The 22,837-nt window shown below is 38.0% G+C and overlaps 1 protein-coding gene across 2 annotated transcripts; it reads left to right on the top strand.

Moving 5' to 3' along the window:
• Nucleotides 1-273: 273 nt before the first annotated feature.
• On the top strand, nucleotides 274-22,837 carry DEK (DEK proto-oncogene). 2 transcript variants are annotated; one of them, XM_074146328.1, is made up of 11 exons: nucleotides 274-320; nucleotides 2,824-2,970; nucleotides 5,309-5,410; nucleotides 5,905-6,014; nucleotides 8,676-8,770; nucleotides 11,590-11,710; nucleotides 12,930-13,112; nucleotides 16,142-16,274; nucleotides 18,580-18,728; nucleotides 20,023-20,091; nucleotides 21,022-22,837. In XM_074146328.1, exons 2-11 carry the CDS (start codon nucleotides 2,835-2,837, stop codon nucleotides 21,031-21,033), a joined length of 1,110 nt encoding a protein of 369 aa, XP_074002429.1. In that variant the 5' UTR covers nucleotides 274-320; nucleotides 2,824-2,834; the 3' UTR covers nucleotides 21,034-22,837. The 2 variants fall into 2 exon arrangements, with proteins under 2 accessions (XP_074002429.1, XP_074002428.1); XM_074146327.1 differs by having other exon boundaries at nucleotides 274-494.

The following is a 22,837-nucleotide window of genomic DNA, read 5'->3' as shown; positions in this document are numbered from 1 at the left end:
CGGGGAAGGGCGCGGAGAGCCACCAACCCAGAAAGCGCCCCTGGCGGCGGGGCGGCCGCTCGCACGCCCCACCGGCGGAGGCAGCGTCCTTACGTCACCGCAAGGCGGCGCTGGGCGGGTGCACGTCACGCGCATCCGCACACCCCGCCACCACCGGCCCTTGCGCGCGCACGCCCTCCTCCCCGCGCCGGCCGGGCTGCGGGCGCGTGATTGGCCGCCGCCTTCCCGCTTCCTTCTCCCCGCCCGCCAACCCGCCATTTTGAAAACCTTGTTGATTCCGGGGAGAGAGTGGAGTGACCGATCGGCGGGACGGTGTCTCTGTACGTCGTTTTCGCTTTCTCTGTGTGTGTGTTGCTACCCCGCCCCCCTCCTCCCGCCCTCCCTTTCTCTTCCCCCTTCTCTTCCCCCTCCGGTAACTGTCGTCTCCAGCTGCCGTTGGTGCCGCGGCCGCGCCCGAGGAAGGAGCCAGAAGCCGGGGCTCGAGCTGAGCTGAGGTGGGTCCCGCCGCCATGGCCGTAACGGCGCCGGAGAGGGCGCTCCCGCCTCGCCGCGGTCGGTCGGTCGGCTCAGTAAGGCAGGTGACGAGGGGAAGTGAAATAGCCGCCGCGATCGCACCGTGTGGCCGGGCCGCTTGTCACCGACCCGCGGGGGCTGCCTCCCTCCCAGGCCCCCGCCGGGCGGCGGGCAGTGTTCTACCCCTGTGGTGTCTGCCAGGCCCCCTCTGTCCGGCCCGGCGGCGGGAGGGGAGTGGAACGCTCTCGCTGCCTGCTGGTTCGGGGAGGGCGATGGCGCTCGCCGCTGTCCCCGCCGCCCTTCTCGGCCGCCGGCTCCTCCGGGTGCTGCACGTCGTCATGGCTTTTCCCGGCCTCCGGCTCGCACATCGGGAAGGGGACAAGTGGCGAGTCCCTGTCCGAAAAGTCCTGGACGAGGGTGGGAGGTGCTGTTGTGCAGGAGTATCCTCCTCGGGGCGGCTTCAGAGATACCCTCTCCCGGCTGAAAATACCCGCGGCTGCAGCTTTCCTAAAGGTGGATCCTAGTACCCTTTTTCCCTGAGAAAGTCGTCCTTACGGACCCGGTTGCTGAAAAGCTAAGAAGTCTCATATTTTCCTCTTTCCCTTCTGCCCCTATTGAAAGGGGAAGGAAAGACAGCGTGTAGTACTTCGCTTGTTTATTTCACTTGAGCGGACAAGTACAATTCAGAGAGTAATATCGTTTAAAAGTCGGACTACTTTTTTGTGTGAAATGAAATTCTGGTAGTAATACCCTGAAAGATATTTTAATTTTTTTTCCCCAGTGATTTATCAAAGAGGAGAAAACTTTCTTTTTCCCTTTACTAGTGGTAATGTAACTCATGTTTTCTGTCATTTGGAGTGCTGCTGTTCTCTGACACCTGCTAATATTGCATCGAAGCAGTTGGTTTCATTGTTTATTGCGTCTGACCTCTTGCAGATAGTATTGGCTTTAATATCGGAAAAAGACAATGGTAAATCACATGATATATTGTTTCCACAAGGGCTTATACAACTCATGCTGTATTTTGTTCCAGATTTGTAAACAGTGAAAGAATGTTTAGAGAGAAAAGCTACAATTTTTCTAAAACGAACAGACACGGTTATCTTCCTCTGTTAGACAGGCATTCTCTGTCATTAAGGAAATGGTAATTGCCAAAGTGAGATATTTTAATTTTAAAGTTAACATTTAAGCCACTTCAAATGCAAAGAAAAGACTCTCCCTGAATATGCTAAGCATGAGGCATTTATTCTTTTCTGCTGTACATCTGCAGGTTAAAACCAAAAAGCATTTTCAAGCCCTAAGATGTAATGGCTGTTTGAATTCTGACAGCAACGTTAGCTTTTTCTGAATTGCTTGTAACTTTTATTTTTTATTTTTCTGTTCTTACTCCACATCTAAAATTGTAGTTTGTTTAACTTACTAGGAAACTTTATATGCATAGTTAACCGTGATCAGAAACAACTATTTAGTTTATAATACGGTGCACTAAAACTGTGATGTCTTAAAACGTTATAGTTCTTCAGAGATAACACCATCAGCTGCCTTGAGTGGGTGTTTCCAGATGCCTCACAAAGCAAGCTTGAAGACTTGTGTGTGGAAAGAATTGATAGCCTTTTAAACTGTTCTTAACCTGGCTACTTGCAGAATAGATAGCAAGTCCTGAAAAATGTTGTTATGTGTCTGCAGAATAGTTCAGTGTCTTAAAGAATGTGAACAATCACAATATGAGCATTATGACATTACTTCTACTGTACAAGAAGTTTTTTTTAAAAAAGCAAGTTTCCTGTATTTTTCATGTGTCATGCTATGGACAGGTTGGAACAGGTCCAGAGGAGGGCCATAAAGATGATGAGAAGACTGGAACACCTCTTCTGTGAAGACAGGCTGAGAGAGCTGGGCTTGTTCAGCCTGGAGAAGAGAAGGCTCCAGGGAGACCTTATAGCAGCCTTCCAGTACCTGAAGGGGGCCTACAAGAAAGCTGGAGAGGGACTTTATCAGGGAGTGTAGCGGTAGGATGAGGGGTGATGTTTTTAAACTGAAAGAGTGGAGATTTAGATTAGATATTAGGAAGAAATTGTTTACTGTGAGGGTAGTGAAGCACTGGAACAGGTTGCCCAGGGAAGGTGTGGATGCCCCATCCCTGGAAGTGTTCAAGACCAGGTTGGACGGGGCTTTGAGCAACCTGCTGTAGTGGGAGGTGTCCCTGCCCAGGGCAGGGGGTTTGGAACCTGATGATCTATAAGTTCCCTTCTAACCTAAACCATTCTATGATTCTATATTGATGATGGTTTCCCTGACTGCTTTTTACAGAACTATATACTATGTCTTCTGTTGCTTCCTCAAAAGAAGATACAATGTCATCTGAAAAAGCAGATGAGAAACAACCTGAAGCTGAAAACAAAGCTGAGGAAAGTGATGAAGATGAAGAAGAGGAAGAAGAGGAGGAGGAAGAAAAGGGTATGTGTTTTTCCATTGAATAATTTGTCCTTTAAAATGCCAAGGTTACTGAATGCACTCTCCTGTGATCTTTGCTAATTGTACAATTATTGTTTAGGAGAATCTATGGTACATCTATCTCATGGGTCATAAATTGCTTCCCAGTAGACTATAACAGGCAACTAGAAACAGCGATGCTGGTATTCCTCAGGAACAATTGAAGGAATTGCTAGCATCCGGGATTCCTACACTAGGGGTTTTTTTTGTTGTTTTATGAACATCTATGGGATTATAAGAGGTAGTATCCTTTACAAAATTATTTATATAAAAATGTATATCCAAAAAGGAATCCTTTTTTTCCCAGTAACACTCTGAAGTGATCTGTGTTTGCAAAAGAAAGTAATTTGAAAAATCTGTGCAATAGCTTTGGAAACAATACAGATGTCTTTGCTTAACTACTGTGAATTAATTTACTGGGTACCGGAATTTAATTATGTTGGAGAGGAGAAATTCCATTTGACTAATTTTGTTAATAAAGTAATGGCGATATCATAAGATGAGCAAGTAAAGCAGGTATTTTGTTGTGGCATGCAATGGAAGAGGGTAGTCACAGAATATGAGATGTGATGAAGTACTGTGCAAAAATGTTAATTCTGTTGTGAAATCTCTAGGCGCCTATTTTGCAAACGAAAACATCTATGTAAACAGCTGCAGTATGGCACAGTGAAAACCAAGTGTGCTGGTTTTGGCTGGGATAGAGGTAATTTTCTTCATAGTAGCTAGTATGGAGCTATGTTTTGGACTTTTGCTGAAAACGGTGTTGATAATACAGGGATGTTTTAGTTATTGCTGAGCAGTGCTTACACAGTCAAGGCTTTTTCTGCTCTTCTAACCTCCCTGCCAGCAAGCAGGCTGGGAGTGCACAAGAAGTTGGGAGGGGACACAGTTGGGCCAGCTGACCCCAGCTGACCAAAGGGATATTCCATACCACATGATGTCATGCTCAGCATATGAAGCTGGGAGAAGAAGAAAGGGTGGGATGTTCAGAGTTACGGCATTTATCTCCCCAAGTAACTGTTACGCATGATGAAGCCCTGCTTTCCTGGGGATGGCTGAACACCTGCCTGCTGATGGGAAGTAGTGAACAAATACCTTGTTTCGCTTTGCATATGCGGTTTTTGCTTTACCTGTTAAACTGTCTTTATCTCAACCCTTAAGTTTTCTCACTCTTACTCTTCTGATTCTCTCCCCCGCCCCACTACGGGTGGGGAGGAAGTGAGCGAGTGACTTGGTGGTGCTTAGTTGACAGCTGGGGTTTAAACCATGACAGCAAGTCACTGACGGTCTTGGATTCTTAAAAGAGCTGAGGTTTGTCTTTAGGAAAGGTAGTAGAAAGAAAAGAGGTTATACTGTTTGGGAAACAATAGAGGAATTAGAACTAGATTTTTAGAAACCACCGTTTCTTGTGTACACACAAGTATGTTTTGCTCTATTTTCAGCAATACATATCTAGTTTTGATGTTCATATACGTTTTGAAGCTGCTTTCAGATGTTAAAGCCAGGAGACCCCATCTGTTTAGCACTAAGGATAGTTTGATATGTGATTTGAGGTCAAGTATTTTAGTATGAAATGTTTAAGTGAAGCTTTGGGTTTTTCTCCTGACACGGTATCATTAAAGTAGTGACATGCAATGTATACATAAAACAATCTAAATATATGCATTACTAAGCAGTACCAGAGTTACTGGAAATAGTATTGTTGTAGTATTTGTGACACTTGTATAGTGCCCTGCAGAGTGTTCTTCTGTGTTGCCGTGAGGTGTACCGCAGTTCCACTATGCTTGTGCTTCTGCCTCTCCTGCTGATATGTGTGGGTTCTCCAGTCCAGCAGTGGGAAGAGAAAGTGTCTGCAGACATGCTGGACTCTGCTTTTGCCTATCTGGTGATAGTATTCTCCTTGAGAAAGTAAAGTGGAGCTGTGCATGTAGGGGCTAGGGCATCCCAGAAGGAGACTATGCAAACAATGTCAGTTCTGTACGTCAGAAAGGCAGTGAAGGGAGAGAAGGATGGGTTTCTGAAAATGCATAGTGCTGCAATCTCCATTGTGGAGTGAGGTTCCCTTTAGGAAATGTCCAGACTTCAAGATTAATATGTGTGCGGTTAAGAACTAGAGACTGCAATATCCAGCTCCGTAGAATCCCTTTGACCTATTAGCCAAAGGTTTGCAAGTGTCGTAGTACCCAGTTATATCCATTTCTTGTTTGCAACTGCAAAGGTTTAGTGTCGTATTGCCTGTCACTACAGTGGAATCAGCTCATATAATGAAAAATAGTGTGTCTAAGGAAGCTGTCTTTTGCAGAGAAGAGTCTCATTGTTGAAGGAAAAAGGGAGAAAAAGAAGGTAGACCGACTGACCATGCAAGTGTCTTCGTTGCAAAAGGAACCTTTTACAATTACACCAGGTAAGTTTGTCCTCGCACATAAGAATTGTGGGCGATGGGAACAATAATGAAATTTCTTAAAAGATCAAATTATTAATTTGTTGTAGACGAGACCTAACTGAACAGAGTCGTGATACATTTTAAAATGGTACAGCTATTATAATTATATGAAAACCCTCTTTTACTCTGTAGCATCAATTTAAACCACAGAAGTTATATATAATGTTTAAATGTACCTGGAATAGGATCTTCAGTACCTAGCCACCACTAACCTAGAATAAAAAAGAAATGCTAAGTCCTTGTACCCTAGTTTACATACTATCAAGTAAGGAAAATAAAGAGACTGTGAGGATGCCTAATTGATAGGAAGAGGTCTGCTTAATGTTTGACCTGTTGTAATGACTAATGCTATTCTGAAACAACTTCTTTGCTTTTTTTAAAAAGAGTAGATACTTGAAGTTATGAACACATAGGTAAATAGGAATGTGACGAATCGCGTATTTTGACTGTTTCAGGAAAAGGACAAAAACTCTGTGAAATTGAAAGGATACAATTCTTTCTGAGTAAAAAGAAGACAGATGAACTTAGGAACCTGCACAAACTGCTCTACAACAGGCCAGGCACTGTAAGAACTTAAAATCAATCTTGTATATCTGTTAGTTCTCATGCATAGTGAAAACATTTGTAGTATAGTTTTTTACAGTTGCATATGTGGATCTACTTTTAAGTATTATTTATTACAAACTACTTAGAAAATTAATATGGGCTTGCTTAACTGGTCCTGCAATAATTTTTCTGACTCCTGTAAACTACTCTCCCTATAGAAATCCTATGGAAAGGTGTACTGAATTGTAAGTCTGCTTGAATATAGAATTTTTATTTTTTTTTTAACAGGGGGAGGGGTGGTTTGCCTTATGAGAATGAGTTGGAAATAATTTATGGTTTATGTGCTAGAAGCTTCTTAGATGTGGAATGTATTCAAAATACTATGTGGTTATTTTGTTCAACATAGCTTTTTTGTAGTATTTCTATTTCTTTTATGTTTGAAACCTGCTAGTAGGTTTTAATACATTGCTACTTACGTAGTAATTTTCTCCTTTAGTTTGCACAAGCAGTAAAAAGTAAAACTACATTATGTGTAAAGTCTATATAGTGATTTTTGTCACATTTATGTAAGGCAATTAAAATAGTTGAAAATTGATATGCTTGCTTTTGTATTTAAGAATGAAATTTAAAGAAAATATAATAGCAAATCTTTCTTGGAGCTCTTTATGTATCAGTGATTGTGCCTTCAATTTCAGAGTAAATATGATCCATCTTCCTTGCTAATAGAGGTAAAAAGGATGTAGAGAAATTAAGGCAGATTACATTTTACTATTTCAATACCTTTACCGTATTTATAGGAATTTGTTTTTAACCCCTTCGTGTATTTTGGAAACCAGGAACTGAATAGTACTAGTATAGATGTATGCTAGCTGTAATATCTCAGACCACTGCTGCTAATGCAATGCCTGTTTACATAGCAAATAAAGATCTGTTGCCTCAAGTATTCAGAAAAAGAACAGTATGTATTTACTAAAACCTAATTCTGTGATTTACACTATGTATTCAGTATGGCAATAAATCATACTAGAAAATTTCTTACTTGGTGTGTGCAGAATTTTGCAAACTTTTGGATTGTCCTGCAGTAGAATTCAATTGATAGGAAAGGTACAACGACAGAACCATGTAACTTTCTCGTTTAACTGGCTTTACTGTGGAAGTAGTCAAACTGCATGCATTTACTCTTCATGAAACCAGTAACACTTTTCTACTGGCTTTGGGAGGAGGTACTGGGATACCATTACCTCAGAGTCCACCTTTCCCACTTTAGATTGCAGATCAGAGACATAACTGATTTAAAAGACTGTATTGTTCATTGATTATGCAACACACTACTAACAACTCAATGACACTGTTATTGATTACTAAATCAATTATTAATAAATAATCTAATCAACTAATAGACACACAACTATTTGCAGTTTCATAATTATGTGCAAATTATATAATTGTAAATTTATATTTAACACTCATGAATCATACTAATTAGACGCAACTGCTATTGAAATACAGCTCTTACTCTTCCCTCCCACACTGCTTATTTGGTTGCAATTCCACCTCCCCTTTCCTCTGCCCTCCCACATTTAGTCTTTTGCATGTAGACTTGTTTAAAAGTCCAGCTGGACTGCTGCAGTGGTTTGAGTCCAAAGACAAGAGAATATAATTGTTTGCTTGGAAATATATCAGTATGGTTTCATCCAAAACTATATTTAATCAGAACTGGTGGGAACTCAGAATGCTATTTAATATAGTGAAGATGAGATGTTGTCTTGTGTGCACGTTCTGTGTGTGCTTTGGATCGTAATTAACATTTTTAATAAAACATACCAATGCCATCTGCAAATTTTCTCTAGGTGCTGGACAAAGATAATTCTCTTTGGAAAAGGAGCTTAGCTTTGGTAAAATTGTAAACTAATGGAGAAACACCAGGAACAAAATTTGTAGAACTGTTGAAAGTGAGTTCAAATTATTCTTGATAGTGTTAAAAAGGTCTCAGAAGAATAAAAGATTTGGGGATGTTTTAAAACTTATTTTTTGGTAAAAAGAGATGGAGTGAAAACAAAGAATTTAAATATATTTGGGATCTTGATGGGAGCAATTTTCCCATTACCAGGGCTGTCGCAATGAAAGTTCAACCCTGGTCAGACTGCAGGCATAATGGTACAACTTGTAAACTGGGTGGTACGTAAATGCAAAAATTTGTCATTTGTCTTTGCTAAAGAGAAGGTTCAAAAGTACAATCGCGGTCCTATGTAAGACTTTAGAAAAGCAAATAAAGCAAATCTGCTTTATCAGACTATATAGTAAAAAAATTCACTGTTCTATAACAAATTACATGTACAAAGCATGTAACAGGCTTCATATGATCATAGTTGTGCAAACATGTAAATAATCATACAGCAGGTTCTAAACAAGCTTGAAATGGCAGGTGATTTTTGCCTGGTAAGTTATATAAAGGAATTAAAAGTACCAAGACCACAAGAACTTAATTGTTGTAGATTGGCTGTCATAAGATATATAAAGGCATAATCCATGTAGGTTGTAACTTAAAGGGTATAACTTTTTGTCAACAGAAAGCTAAATGCTAGAATAGATTTTTCTCATATGAAAAGTTAACCAATGTAATTGTATGAAATCTTTTAAACTCCTTGCCTTGGAAAATAATCTCTGTGTTCTGTTCTAGGTTGCTTCCCTCAAGAAGAATGTGGGTCAGTTCAGCGGGTTCCCATTTGAAAAAGGAAGTGACCAATACAAAAAGAAGGAAGAAATGTTAAAAAAGTAATGATCTCTATTGTTACTTAGCATAGCTTGACTTATGCTATACACACCTCTTTATTGTCAAAATTTTACTTCAGATCAAATTTAAACTTTAAGCTGAGTAGCTGTTTCCTAGAGCTCTATGATCTGTTTCTGAGCTCATTTTAATCACACAAATTGATCTCTTAAGACAATTTCAAATCTATTACGAGGAATTAAATTTTGAACATTTCATTCACAATACTTAGAGACCTAGCTTTAACTATCACCTGCTAACTAGCAGATTCTTCTGCCAAGTGAGAGGAAAACATTATTTCCCCAGGGCAAGCATAGTGTTGCGAGTATGTTGTGCTCTATTAATGGTGCAAAAGTGTATCCTTCTACGTCTCAAAACATTCCTCCTTCAGAATCAAAGCCATTTTTTCTTATTGTATATATGCAGTCTTTTTCCTAGAATTGCTGTAGCAACTAACCTAAAAAACCTTTTTTATTATTATGTCTTTTCTTATTTTTTACTGTCTCCCTACGTAAGCTGCTTCTCTATTCAGGAGAAACTGCTGCAGCTTGGTTTTGGCTGCACTGAAAGGGTTTAAAAATGCCCTTGCATATTAGTGCTGCTAGTTGTAGCAAATGAAAAAACTAGTAACTTTTACACAATTGATTCTAAATCCCTTTTTCTTTTTTTTTTTTTAGTGTCAGTTCGTTAATAGTGAGAAGGTGTCTAGAATGTGGAATTTGCAAATCTTCCTTCCTCAGGCAGTTTTTTTGTCAAATACCTCTGAATCGACAAAACAAACTCCTGTCTCAGGATGGGAGTTTTGACCATTTCCCACTCGTTTAATTGGATAATGTTTCCCCTTATCTGCAAAAGGCTACAAAATAAAGTATTTTTTGCAAATTTTTTTTTCATACTTTCCATGTGAAAGAACTGTTAGTTAAGTTTTGTTACTCTTCTGTCATCAGCAAATATTCTGAAAACTGGTTGCATTGTCACTCATCAAGGTACTCAGCCTTGTGTGCTTGTAGTACTGTGGTAAATTCTGCTGCTGTTCTTAGCTATGTATGAAATGCTGCTGATTAGATTATTAATTTATTCTGAGTACGTAGTTGATTTCTGCGTGCACTGCACACTTGCATGTCATCATGTTTCAACAGCATTGAACAGGATGAACAAAGGTGGTGGGGGTAAGGATCTTACTGGTCAGATTATAAACTAAAAAGAATGAGGGTTGCGGTTGCTGTGTGGATTAGAGATTTTGGATTTAAGTCAAAACTACTTGCTATGGAAGTTACTAACTCAAAATTTGTATGTACTTGTTTATTCCACACTTGAACTGCATTTTAATACTCAGTGCACTATGTTTGCTGTTACCTGCAGATGTATCTTCAAAGCATTAAAAATAAGAAAGAATCTGGCAGGCAATATTTATTCTTCATATATATCAGTTCTAACCGAAGTTAAAATATGAGGACAAATGCCATGTGTAACACAAGTCATAATGAATTTTAACTAAAGCAGAAATAGACCCACAAAACCCTGAATTCAGTATACGAGGTGTTCAAAGTCTGAAACAGAAACTTCAGTGCTATGCAGTTTTTAATTCTGCTAACGAGTTAAGTAGTTTTACCTGTATAGTATTATTGTCTTTTAAAACATAAGAGATTATTGACTTTTGATTCTGTGATTCTGCAGGAATACCTTACAAGTATTCAGTGTATTCCCAAAAGCTAAACAGGAAGGCTCTCCTCATGTTAAGATTGTACAATTTTTTTTATAACCTTGTTTAGAAAAATGGTTGAAAGATGTGACTTCATCATTGGGAGGATGCTGGACAAACTATAATTTGAAGCAGGGAGATGCACCAAACCAGTTAAGATTTCTTGTTCCCATGCCCTAAAACATGGGAGAACGAAGTTGTTTGGCACTCTTAGAAGTCTGTGAGTTTAAAGGGGCAGTCTGAAATTAAATGCCACTTTAGAGAAATAGTAGGCCAGCATGAAATAGTTGCACTGACTTTTTAAATAAACAATGAAAAGTAAGTTTTCTTTGACTTTGATTACCAGAAATAGCTATTAAACTTGTGAAAAATGGTCAAACAATGAAATCTACAGTTCAGGCACCATTATACAAAATGAGTGAAGAAGAAAGTGTAAACAGTTGAAGGGAGGTAACAGGTAAACTAAGTAGGGGTTTTCTTGATTTGTTTGTTTTTGTTTTTTTTTTTAAATCTAATTAAGCTTGCATTCTGATGTCATACCCTCACAAGACTTGACTCTTTCTTTACACTTTTTTCAGTACTGGTGGGACAAGTGATAAAGTGGGGCAATTGGTTCAAGATCCTTTTGGAGTAAAGGGGGTGGATGTCAGAGTTTCTCTTAACCTTCTGTCTTCATCAGAGGTACTTCTGTAAAGGGGTAAGGAACCAGAGAAAATAAAGGGACACCCCCAGCCCCCTTAGAGTTCAAGTCTTGTATCCACTGGCTTTATTTTCCAAGGTTGGTTTTTGGTGGTGTTTTTTTTTTATTTTATTTATTTTTTCCCAGTGTGTGGTAGATTAGGAGAGGTTCTGGGGAAGACTTTTTTTACTAAGATTTTCTAACTTTTTCCTATATCCTACTTTACACACATAGGTATTTTGGAATTTTGTTTTGTTTTGCTTTATGTAATAATGGTGGTGGTTCTTTGCTTAACTATAGCTAAGACTAGAAATATAATTAAGTGCATGTATTCATGTCTATTGTCAAATTGCAGACACAAACCAGATAGCAGCTTCTAGCAGTCAAATATTGACCGATTGTTTAGGATGCGAATCTTTTCTTTCTTTTTTTTTTCTCTCCAGATTTAGAAATGCAATGTTGAAAAGTATCTGTGAAGTTCTTGACTTGGAAAGATCAGGAGTTAATAGTGAGCTGGTAACAAGAATCTTAAACTTCTTAATGCACCCAAAGTCTTCAGGCAAGGTGAGATGCAAGGTTACTCTTGCTTTTGTAGCTCTGTTCTGATAAAAAAATACAGCTGTCTATTTCTTATTATTTGGTTGTTACCAGCGGTGATAAACTTACTGTTCTAGCTTACTGAAGTAGCAATGGCTTCTTGAGAGTAGCTCTCTGCTGCAGGCATCCATAATGGGGTGAGGACTTAGAAACTATATGCTTACATGTAAGTGCAGCTGTTCTACACTGTTAGCACACACAAAGTGTATGTGGTCAACACATAAAGCTAATTAGAGATATCCATACCCAAATACCGTAAGTAGCTTCTGCTTTGTGGGTGAATGAAGGGGAATAGACATAATATGTGAGCAGAAAAGAGAAAAAAAAAAGGTGTTAGAGCAAGGAAATAAAACATGAAAGGACAGGAAAACAAGCTGTCATATGTTACTTGGGTATGCTACATGTTGACAAGTTACGTGTTCATATTTGGTTGTGGCAAAATTTGGATGGAATTTGTTGCAAGCCTAGGAAAACTTGCTTTATATAATATATATTAATTATATGATTTGTATATTACTGTGTGTGTATATATATATACACACATGTATATAGTATATATATTCTATATTAGTATCTAGTGCACTAGATTCAGCTGCCACGACTGCTATACTCGGTTATTAATTTTCTTGGACTTTCAGTTTTTAATCTAAAAGCAATACTTAAATAGTTAGACTGTTGATCAGGAAATTAAAGTTATTCCCAGCAAACACTGGTAAGTGATGTGAACAAGGAGTCTGCGTGCTGCCGTAGGGACACTGGTACTGAGTGATAACAAAAGGCAGTTTTGCATAAGACATGACAGAATTCCTGCCTTTAAGTCTTCTGAAGAGTTGTCAGCTAACTTGTTATCAGAAGGAAAACCTTGCTTTTATGGGCTGGGGGGCACAGGTAGGCAAAAGGTTACTTCTAACCCCCAACCTTTGAAGATTTGTTTGATTAGGGGGTGGAAGGGCTGCTTAGCTTAGAATTGAAATTTCATTTTACTCAGGTCCATCTATGTAATGAATTTCTGCTTACTGCAAAGTGTCATGGCTTAAGTGTAGTACATAAATAGTTCTGTTTTTTGTTTCAAGACTTAGAGACCTCTATATTTGTTTACTGTTCTTTCATGTGATTTGAAGAAATTCATATTTTTAAAATTCACTTTTGCGTACCTACTTGGATAACACACCTCCCTGTCTCTCAGCCACTGCCAAAGTCCAAAAAAACACCAAGCAAAGGTGGCAAAAAAGAACGCAGTAGCACTGGAACAACAAGAAAAGCAAAACGCACCAAGTGCCCAGAGATCTTGTCAGATGAATCCAGTAGTGAAGAAGATGAAAAGAAGGAAAAGGATGACTCTTCAGAAGAAAAAGAAAGTGAAGATGAGGTAATGAGGCTTTGGGGGTTTTAGGTTGGCTTTTTTTTTTTTTTTCAACATAGAGCTAAAAACATTTGTCTGCAATTTTTCACTATGTGGTTGTTATCGATTGGTAATTCTTCTAACATGCAGAGCTGGGGGGTAAGCTGTGTTTAAATAAATAAATGGTTTGAAAGAAAAGGGAATACATTTGCAATTTGTAAGAGATTTTCACAATTTCTTAGTGCATTAGAGACTCAATAAGGTAAGAGGTGGAGGTTCTGATTTTTGGGTGTATATATGCACCTTATAAAACTCGATGTCATTTTGGGGCAGCCAGGATTTCTAGCATAATTGATTGCATTTCTTGCATCATCTTGTGATGACTTCATTAATGTAATTTCATAAAAATTCCCAATATCTATCTATTTATCTTTTTCTGTTTTCTGTGTAGGGTTTGATTGGTTACCTAGGGCTTAACTCTGAATTCAGTAGAGGTCCCTGACCCACCTAGCTGCATTGGTTTTGGACCTTGCTTCCATATTTCTCCTGGATTTTATGTCATAATCTGTCTTTTAGGATTCTCTTGTCTTGGATTGGAAAGATAAAATGAGCAAAGTAGTAAGCAGCCTTACAAAGATCCCTGCAATCTCCAAAATGTTCTCATCTCACTCTGTTCTTCTCTGTTTTCTTTGAAACTTCTTTTAGCCTTGCATAGTAGGAGAGAAATGAGATTACCTTTGCATTTAAATGCAAAATACCTTTCCCTGTGTATTCCCTTTTCAGCCCTGTACCTATTCACAGAATAGACACAAAACATGGAGGGCTTGTACAAGTGTACAGCTCATTTGTGTACAAAGTGTACACTGATTTGTCAATATGCCTGAAGCCTGGAAAAAAAAAAATTAAAAGGAGCTACAGGCTCCATCTTATCCTGTATTTTGATTTAGATGGGACTGTCTTTTTAACCTTAATCAGAACCCTGCATCAAACAGCACTTAGTCAACTGCTGGTGTCCAAGGAAATCCTTTGTGCAAGCTATGGAACCTTTAGCTGTAATGTAACACTATTACTTACATTCTATATATTGCAGTGGAAGTGTGGCTGTTAAGTAAATAGTCTGAGCTATAGAAAATAGCCACAGAAATCTTTTGTTGAAAGGCCAATCTACATAACTAACAGTTTTTGTCACCGTGATTTTGATAGGTGTTAGTTTTAATTTATAAAGATAGTTTAAGGAAATTCCCCGTGCCTTCATGAAATGAACTTAATTCTTAGTTTGCCCTTTTTCTTTCACCACAAATGGCAAATTGAAAGAAGGCTGAAATACTAAAAGTTAATTTTATATTTGTTCATCTCTTCAGCAAGACAGTCTTCCTACTGTGAGGAAAGGAATATCACTTTCAGAGGCAGGAGTTGTCTTTTAGAAAAAATTTCAAGAACTTTGTTATTTGAAGAAAAAAAACACACAAACAAAAAAAGCCTCCCAGTAAACCCCATTGATCTAACTGGGTCTTCTTTGCCTCCTTTCAGAAGGTAGGAGTTAGGTATGTCTGCCAGGCACAATAGCTGAGTAGGCTGAAGTCTTGGGAAACTGAAGCTGACTTGCATAGAGTAAAAGCTTAAATTATTACAAAAACACTAGTATGTCAAATTAGTTTGAATGTAGGAAATAGTGAAATGGAAAATTTCTGTGTTTGTACAGCTTTAAGATGGGGAGGGGGGGTTAGCTTTATGACATCCTTTAACATACTACAAATGGAAGGATGTAGGCAGCATATCTGCTGCCCCTGCTCCATTGGAATCTTAGGCATGGAGTGGCCAGAATAGATTGTCCTAAGAGTTATGTGTCTCAGTTGCCACTCTCTCTTTAAGCAAGACAAACAAAAATTCTTACTGTTACCTGGAAGCAAAGGATATCTGAAATATTTTTGTGTGCTGGGGGAGCATAATTTTATAAAAAACTTAAATGTGAGTGCTGGGTTAGAAGCTATGGTTTCTAACCGTATCTGGTGATGGTGCTTTAGCAGAAACTTGAAAGCTGAAATGCTAGAAATTACAACTGTTTATTTAGAAATGGAGAGATCCTTGAGTGTATTTTCTGAGTTTCAACAGTGAAAGTCTTTATCCTTCATTTAGCACTTCAGAGTGAATGCAAGCCAATATAAATAAATACAATCTGGTTTATTAAATACTAGTTTGATGAATTGCACAAGGTACTAATGGGAGAAGCAGTAAAGTTATATGAACTAATCTCGATTGTTTAGATGTCATAGTTTGCTCAGTTGACTACACTGCCATTTTAAATATAAATTAGAGTTATGAACTTAGTAACTACTGTTAGTTAACGTGGTATTGTTTCATGATGTTCTTTCTCTGAAGTATGGTTTATTCCTGGTCAATGTTTCGTGTTTTTCTGTAAGGAGTTCTCAGCCTTGTCAGAAGTACTATCTAAAGATTTTGTGTGTTAAGCACATATTTAATTTGTGCCAAAAATGCAGTGCACTGACATGTGTATACTGTATGTATTTATGTTCCCAACTTTTTCTGTTGATGTTAATTTAATGCAACAACTTTTTGAGTTTACTGGTCACGATAATTGACCAAATTATGGATTAGCTAATGTAGTTCTCCTCAGCTAGTGCAAAAAATTAGCTGCGTGTAGTCTTAGAGAGCTGTGGCATCTAGAAGTAATTGAATACAACATACCATGTCCTTTTTTAAAGGAACATCTTTAAAGTGATTTTATAAGCTAATTATAAGTAATTATGAATGGGAAGTTTAAGCACAACAAACTACTAGTATCATCAAAAAGTTCTAGCTGCTTGTCCTTGTACACGGACTCTTAAGCTCAATGTGAAATTTAAAAGAATGTAGGAATACTTATTGCGGGCATATTCCTCCTATGGTATAGGGGTAGAAATTGCTAGTAAAGTAGAGTAATTAAATTTGCTGATTTAGTTTGTATTGACAGAAAGGATAATTTCCTTTGTGGAAAGGGGGTGTGGATTGTTTGGGTAGAAACCATCATTTTAATCTTCTGTTTTTCTTCTTTATAGCCCCCTAGAAAAGCATCTAAAAGAGAAAAATCTAAAAAGACTGCTCCCAAAACAAAGAAACCTGTGAAGGGTGCGAATGTCAAGAAGGCAGACAGCAGCACTACCAAAAAAAATCAGAACAGTTCTAGAAAAGGTAAATGTTTTAAATCTTTCATCATATGTTGTCTTGTAGCTTAACTGGAATGCTTATTAGAAAACAAGCTTAAGCACCTACTTGTAAAAGCAAATACAATTTGGTGAATTGTTGGCTTGCTACTTGGTGATTCTTTCCTTGCAACAGTAATTAAAAAAAAATTCATGGTTTGGGTATACTTCATGTCATTTCTGTTTTTTACATAATGTACTGTATATTTGTATTGTATATTTGCATGTAAAGTGAAAATACCAACCTAGTCTTCCCTTCTGCCAAAAGAACATTGGTGAAATTCTGATGGTCTCTATATAGTGACTTCATGTGAATCTTATAATTGATCCAGTAGAATATATATATCGCCCTGTGTATCTCTTTTGAGCAGCGGTTTGGTGTGGTTTTTGTTACCATAGATAGGGGTTCTGCATGCTTCCTGTTGCTGTTGGTTTTCTCATATCTGATGATATGTGTAAAAGGTACACAGGTATTAAGGAACTCACTGTATGTATAAAGATTGCAGCAGCGCGGATGGGGACAGAGTGGTTTCTTGCAAGCAGCTTGGCAGAAAAGGACCTGGGTAGGGGCGGATGGTGCTCACAGACAAGATGAACCCAATTCAGCAGCGTGCCCTTGTGATAAGGAACACTGACAGCACTCTGGGCCATTCCAGCAAGTGTGTAGCCAGCAGGTTGAGGGAAGTGATTATTACCTGCTGTTTAGGACTTGTGAGCCTGCCTCGGGAGTGCTGTCTCCAGCTTTGGGCTCCCTGGTGCAAGACAGACGTGGATGTACTGGAGTGAGTCCCGTGGAGGGTCAGTCACCAAGATGGTCAGGGGGCTGGAGCCCAAGATGTAGGAGGGGAGGCGCAGAGAGCTGGGTTTGTTCAGCCTTAAGAAGAGGGAGCTAAAGGGGGATCGTACTGCAGTCTGCAACTACCATGTGGGAGAGTACAGGGAAGGCAGGGGCAGGCTCTGCTTGGAGGTGCACATTGAGAGGAGGCAACAGACAAAAGCTGCCACCAGGGAAACTGAAATTACGTGTTAGGGGAAGAAAAGCTTCACCATGTGGGTGGTCACACAAAAACGGGTCCTGGAGCAGTTGTGGAATCCCTGTTGTTGGGGATGTTCAGAGCTCAACCGGGCAGGGACCCGAGCAACCAGTTCTATGTTGGCCCTGTTCCAAGTAATGGCTTAAACCGGATGATCTCCGGAGGTCCTTTCCCACCTTAAAAAATCTCTGGCACTCTTATGAAATAACAGTCATGTCTCTATCACAATCATGGTATGAGTTAGTAATGCAAAATATATCCATACTGCAAACATACACTGGTGCTGGCATTAAATAAAGTATTTATGCTATAGCACAGACATTAGTTAAGATTAATTACCCTGCATGTCAGTGTATTAGGAAAGGGATGGTTAACCTGTTAGGCATGGAATTATGCTAAATTTCATTCATAACCTTACTTCTCAGCAAACTAAACTGGCCTATGCTAAATTCAGTGAATTTTCGGAATGGCTCCTGGCAGTACTAATGTGGCTGACTGTGTGTGTGTGTATGCTTTGTTTTATCATCAACAAACTAATTACATATATATATATATATATATGTAATTATACATATGTGGTTTGCATATATGTTATTTAATATTTTCATAATGTCTCTACTCCTACTCCATTTCTGTGTATTGAGTGTATGTTTGCAGTACAAAAATCAAAATGTTAAGTAGGTCTTTCTGTAAGTTCATTATCTAGATTGTTTGGCTCTGAATTTTATATTGTTGGCAGTAGAGGAACTGAGTGGATGTTAGTCATTCGGTCTAATTTTTTTTTGCTGCTGGAAAAGATTATAGGAGTGTCCTGTGCCTCTTCAGTTAACTTCCTTGGGGTCATGATGTTTCTGATAGCATGTTCAGTAATACAGCACTGCAAAACTACAAGATCCTAGTGAGCAACATTGCCAGGGGAAATATCCAAACTTCTTTTTAAACCAAATAAGTACTTTTTTAGGGGCATATTACCTCAATTTAGATTTGCTGTAACAAACCTTTTTTTAGTTTGATAAATTAATCCTTCCCATACTTTCTAAAGTACATATTGATTTGTAAACTCATAGTTCATCAACAACGATGTGGATTCATGAATAAATGTAGTACTTGATAGCATTAGCTTTGGTTTTAAATGGATGGTCTGGCAAGATGTCTATTTTAAGGGAGAACATCTGCATCAGATATTTGGGGAAGGTTTTGGTGGCGGAAGCAGACAAATTGAAAATCTTTATTACAATTCAAATTATTCTTCATATTTAGAAAGTGAGTCTGAGGATAGTTCAGACGATGAACCTCTAATTAAAAAGTTGAAGAAACCACCCACAGATGAAGAACTCAAGGAAACTGTCAAGAACTTGTTGGCCAATGCAAACTTGGAGGAGGTCACAATGAAACAAATTTGCAAAGAGGTAAGCAAATAGGATTTTGCGATCTCTTTTTAGGCTGTGGGTTGTTGGTGAACAGGCTTTTGTCATTGTTTCAGAAATGGAAGCTTGCCCTCTGCACAAAGGTTCAGAAACAAAAGAAGTTCTGCATTGATTTATTTACTTGCTAACAGCTATAACAAGGAGAGCTTTAATCTTAAGATACACAGCACTGATAGCCAACAGCAGAAGGGAAATCTCAAGAGAAAGATTAGCTACATGGAAAGTAGCAATATTACCTCCAAATAACTGCCGTGTATGAAAGTGAAAATATTTGAGATGTCGAGACAGTGCAGCAGCTTGCTGCTGTCAAAAGGAGAGGGCTGTGTCATTGCTCTCTGTACATTCTCCTGCTCGCCTTGCTCTCATTCTTCTTATGTTCTCCTTGTGAATCTGTTCAACTCTCATCTATCAGCAAAAAATGAATAGTTCTCAGCTGAGTTAGTGAGTTGAATCAGTTCAGCAAGGAATCCGTTAGTTATCAGGACAGGTGCCAGGAAAGGACCATGTGGCTGGAAAAGGGAAAGTGACCAAAACACACACAATGCTGTTACCTCGATGCTTTCTACAGCCGGTTAACTCATTTGTTTGTTTTCCTGGTACTCCCAAGAAGTTGTGTTGAGAAAGTTAAACCAGAAGCTATTCTTAAGAGAAAACTGCGTGTTTATATCCTGTACAAACTCTTTGTCATGTTTATAGTCATTCTAAAAGTCTGAAATTTGGTATACTGAAATAAAATATTCTGCATTGGTTGTCAGCGTTGGCATCTGTTATTGTTTGGTCCTCTCCCACCTAGTTAGCCAAAGAGTAGTTGTACAATAGCACTCAAATATGTTGACTCTTCTATTAAGCACTTACAAGGATCACAATTTTACTTGCTATCAAAAAAAAAAAAAATTAAGCCTTGGGATTTGATATTTGTTTAGCTTCCTACACTAATGCAGAGGTATCTGACTACTTAAAGCAGATTAAGACAAAGACTGGAGAACTCCTATTTGCCTGACCTGGCAAGTTAGGCATTCCAGCTTGTTGATGTGAAAATTTTTGTCAGTGACCAAATATAAAAAAAATGCATGTATTTAAATATCTATGTGGTCAAAGAACAGGAAAATAAGTTTATCACTTTCCATAATTAAAAGAGAGCATTTGGCAGTTGTAATACTCGAAGTACCACACCAATTTTTCCCTAATTTCACTTAAACTCCTCCTATTCATACAATACATTGCATGAAAGTAATTTGAGGCTTGTTTTTTCTTTTTTCTTTTTATTTTTTTTTAGGTATATGAAAAATATCCTAGTTATGATTTATCTGACAGGAAAGACTTCATTAAAAAAACAGTCAAAGAGGTAAAGACTTTATCATTTAGAAAAGATCCTGGCTTGGGTGTTTTTTGTTTTGGGGTTTTTTTTTCAGTCTATTAGAAAGTGGCATTGCATCTTGTTACACTAGTTTTAATAGCCTCCTGTAAAGTATTGGAAGTTTAGTGCTCTGATAGACCTGAACTCTGGCTCCATTTTTTTTCTTTTGTATCCCTCTTCCAAAAATAACCACTTCAGACTATTTTCTTAGCATGCTACTGCTGCTATGATTTCTTTGGTAAGCAGAACTAAAATTAAAGGTATCATAATTTTTGGTAACTTTTACTTTCTGAAAGCTATGTATTTGATTTAAATTACAGTCTTGGCTGCAAGGTGCCTTATAATTCATGCACTGACCACATACATTTGTAGGTAACGATGCATGAAGTTGTGTAAGTTCCGCAGACCTGCAAGCTCTGGCAAAGAGAGAAGGCAATAGATAGTTTTTCTCTGTGTGTACTCCTGGTAACACAGTTACAATGCTGCCTTTGAGTTTGCTGCACTGAAGTTTAGGCTTGATACAATGCACTCAGGACAAAGGGTTTATGGTCCAGTCTGTGGTTGGTAATTTGTAAGAAAATTTTCAAGTTCACTTACCTTTCCTTGCCCAAAACTAAAAATGGAACTAGAGAAGTAAGGTCCACTTAGTGGAGTTAATAAAGTAACTTCTGTTTCTCTTGTGGCTTCATTTGCAGATGTTGATATATGGCTATCTAGAAATAGTTATGTCTGTGTGCTTTGCATACATGTGTCACTGTCAGCAAAGGCGTTAAGAGTAATTTATCTACTCTAGGGATGTTCTTGGTTTTTTGTGATAGCCAAAGTACAGTGTATTTTCTTGATAGTCTGATGTAAAGGGAGAGGCTATATGTAATTGGATTGAGAGCAAGGAGAAAACTAATACGCTTCTCATTTCAGTTGATTTCATGATCTGATTTGACTGTGGGAAATGAAGATTCCTGGTTTTATGTTCCCATGGATTTGAAGATCTGATAGGCACCAGCAAAAGAAACGTGTCTTACCCTTGTGGTATTTAGTCAGAGCTGATTCTGCTGATCTGTTGTTAAGAGTGTTGTTGTAAATTGCTTTGTGTGTCTCTTTTTTTTTTTTTTTTTTTTAAAAACAAAACAAAACTGCATGTGATGCAGTTTTTAGTTGAACATACTTAAGTTTCGTGCATGGCAATAAATGTTCCCTTTTTTTATAGGTTTTTGTACATTTTGAATTGCTTTGTATAACTAGATTCATTAGAACCATCGTAGTTTTTTAGTGTGGATTACTAGCTTGCAGGAGATTTTAAAATCAAGTAAGATGAAAGCTGCTTATCTGCACATACATGCAGAGACTGGAATATTGCAGTGTTGGTTATAAAGATACTTTGAATACATATCCATTCTGAAAATAACAAAAGTTAGTCACACATTAATGTCTTTTATATTCTGATACATTCTACAGATGCAGAATTATTCTAAATCTAGATTACCATCTTGCATGTGTAGGCACTGAGAGAATTGGCAAAGCATGACAACTAATTGGCATATAGATGTTATTTTTGTACTTTTAAAAGGCTTTCTGTTGTGTATATAACGTTATTTCAGATTTCTTTTGTGAAAATCAGTTTTTTAATCTTGTTATCTTAGGATTTATGACATGAAATGTCAGTGTTCAGCAGTGAGGCTGTGATGAATATCGGTATGCAGAAGTTTCATGAAACTACAAATGAATTGAGCTTTTATGATGTTTGTCTCATCTTACCCCTTGTACAGAAACTAAACTGTAGTTTTATACTTCAGCTTTTCAGCGTTTAACTTTGTATAAAAGACTACAGGTACATTTGTTTCAATGGCTTGACATAGTAAATAAAATCCCTCGAAAGGCTATAGAGACGTTTCTAGAGTTCACTTTGCAAAAAATCTTTTACTTGATGGCTTAGCATCTCAGAAGTGGGCATCCAAGATGTATAGCTGGGAGGCTCGATAGCTTTGGAAGTCCACAGTGGGGCTTCTGAATTGGTCAGTGCTGATGTGTAGTTAATCTCTCTTCTGTATGGGGAAAGCTTTTCTGAACCTGAGCCTTGGTGCCTCAACATGGACAATGGTACTTCTAAGCCTGCTGTCTTGAACTTTGTCCCATGGATTTTCAGATCAAAGTGAACTCTTAGCATAATTTTTTGTTGTTTAGGTTTCTGTTCTCCATACATCTTGTTGCTAATATGAGACATCCTACACATAAAATCATGAAACTAATAGTTGCCAAAGTGTGGGCTGCATTAATGCCATGAGCACAGAATCCCTCTGACTAGTATTGCTGGAAAGACAAAGTGTATTTTTTTTGAATTTTATTATTGTACAGTTGAGAAATAAGGGTTCATAAATGATCTAAATTCTGAGAATGTTCAGCCAGTTAGACTATTAATCTTCACACACTTTTTGAATTTCTTTTGTGTGTAACCATTTATAATAAGGCTGAATGTAATGGGGGTTTTTTGTATTCAATAAATGTCTTTCACAAAAATGTAAATCAATTTTGATGATTTAACCTTTGCTTAAATGTATAGTAAAAAAAATATCTATACAGAAACAAGGTTTTTGTCTTTATCTCATCTGGTAGAAAGTATTCAAGCCTGATGATTTTATATCTTCTGTGAGGTTGTTTGTTTGTGTTTTTTTTTGTCTGAACTATCTTAGCATAAAGAACACTTTTTAATTTGCAATTAAAAACATCAAAATCTTCC

Source organism: Numenius arquata, chromosome 4 (genome assembly GCF_964106895.1).
Source record: "Numenius arquata chromosome 4, bNumArq3.hap1.1, whole genome shotgun sequence".
Lineage (NCBI taxonomy): Eukaryota > Metazoa > Chordata > Aves > Charadriiformes > Scolopacidae > Numenius > Numenius arquata.
Note: the sequence above shows the minus strand (reverse complement) of the source record. Positions and strands in the feature narration are given on the sequence as shown.

What these genes read in the sequence shown, in the direction of transcription:
- DEK (XM_074146328.1), top strand. Translation starts at nt 2,835, where the DNA reads ATGTCTTCTGTTGCTTCCTCAAAAGAAGATACAATGTCATCTGAAAAA. An exon ending in AAAAAGAAAGTGAAGATGAG is followed by an intron (nt 13,113 to 16,141) that starts GTAATGAGGCTT and finishes TCTTCTTTATAG; the next exon opens with CCCCCTAGAAAAGCATCTAA. An exon ending in TGAAACAAATTTGCAAAGAG is followed by an intron (nt 18,729 to 20,022) that starts GTAAGCAAATAG and finishes ATTTTTTTTTAG; the next exon opens with GTATATGAAAAATATCCTAG.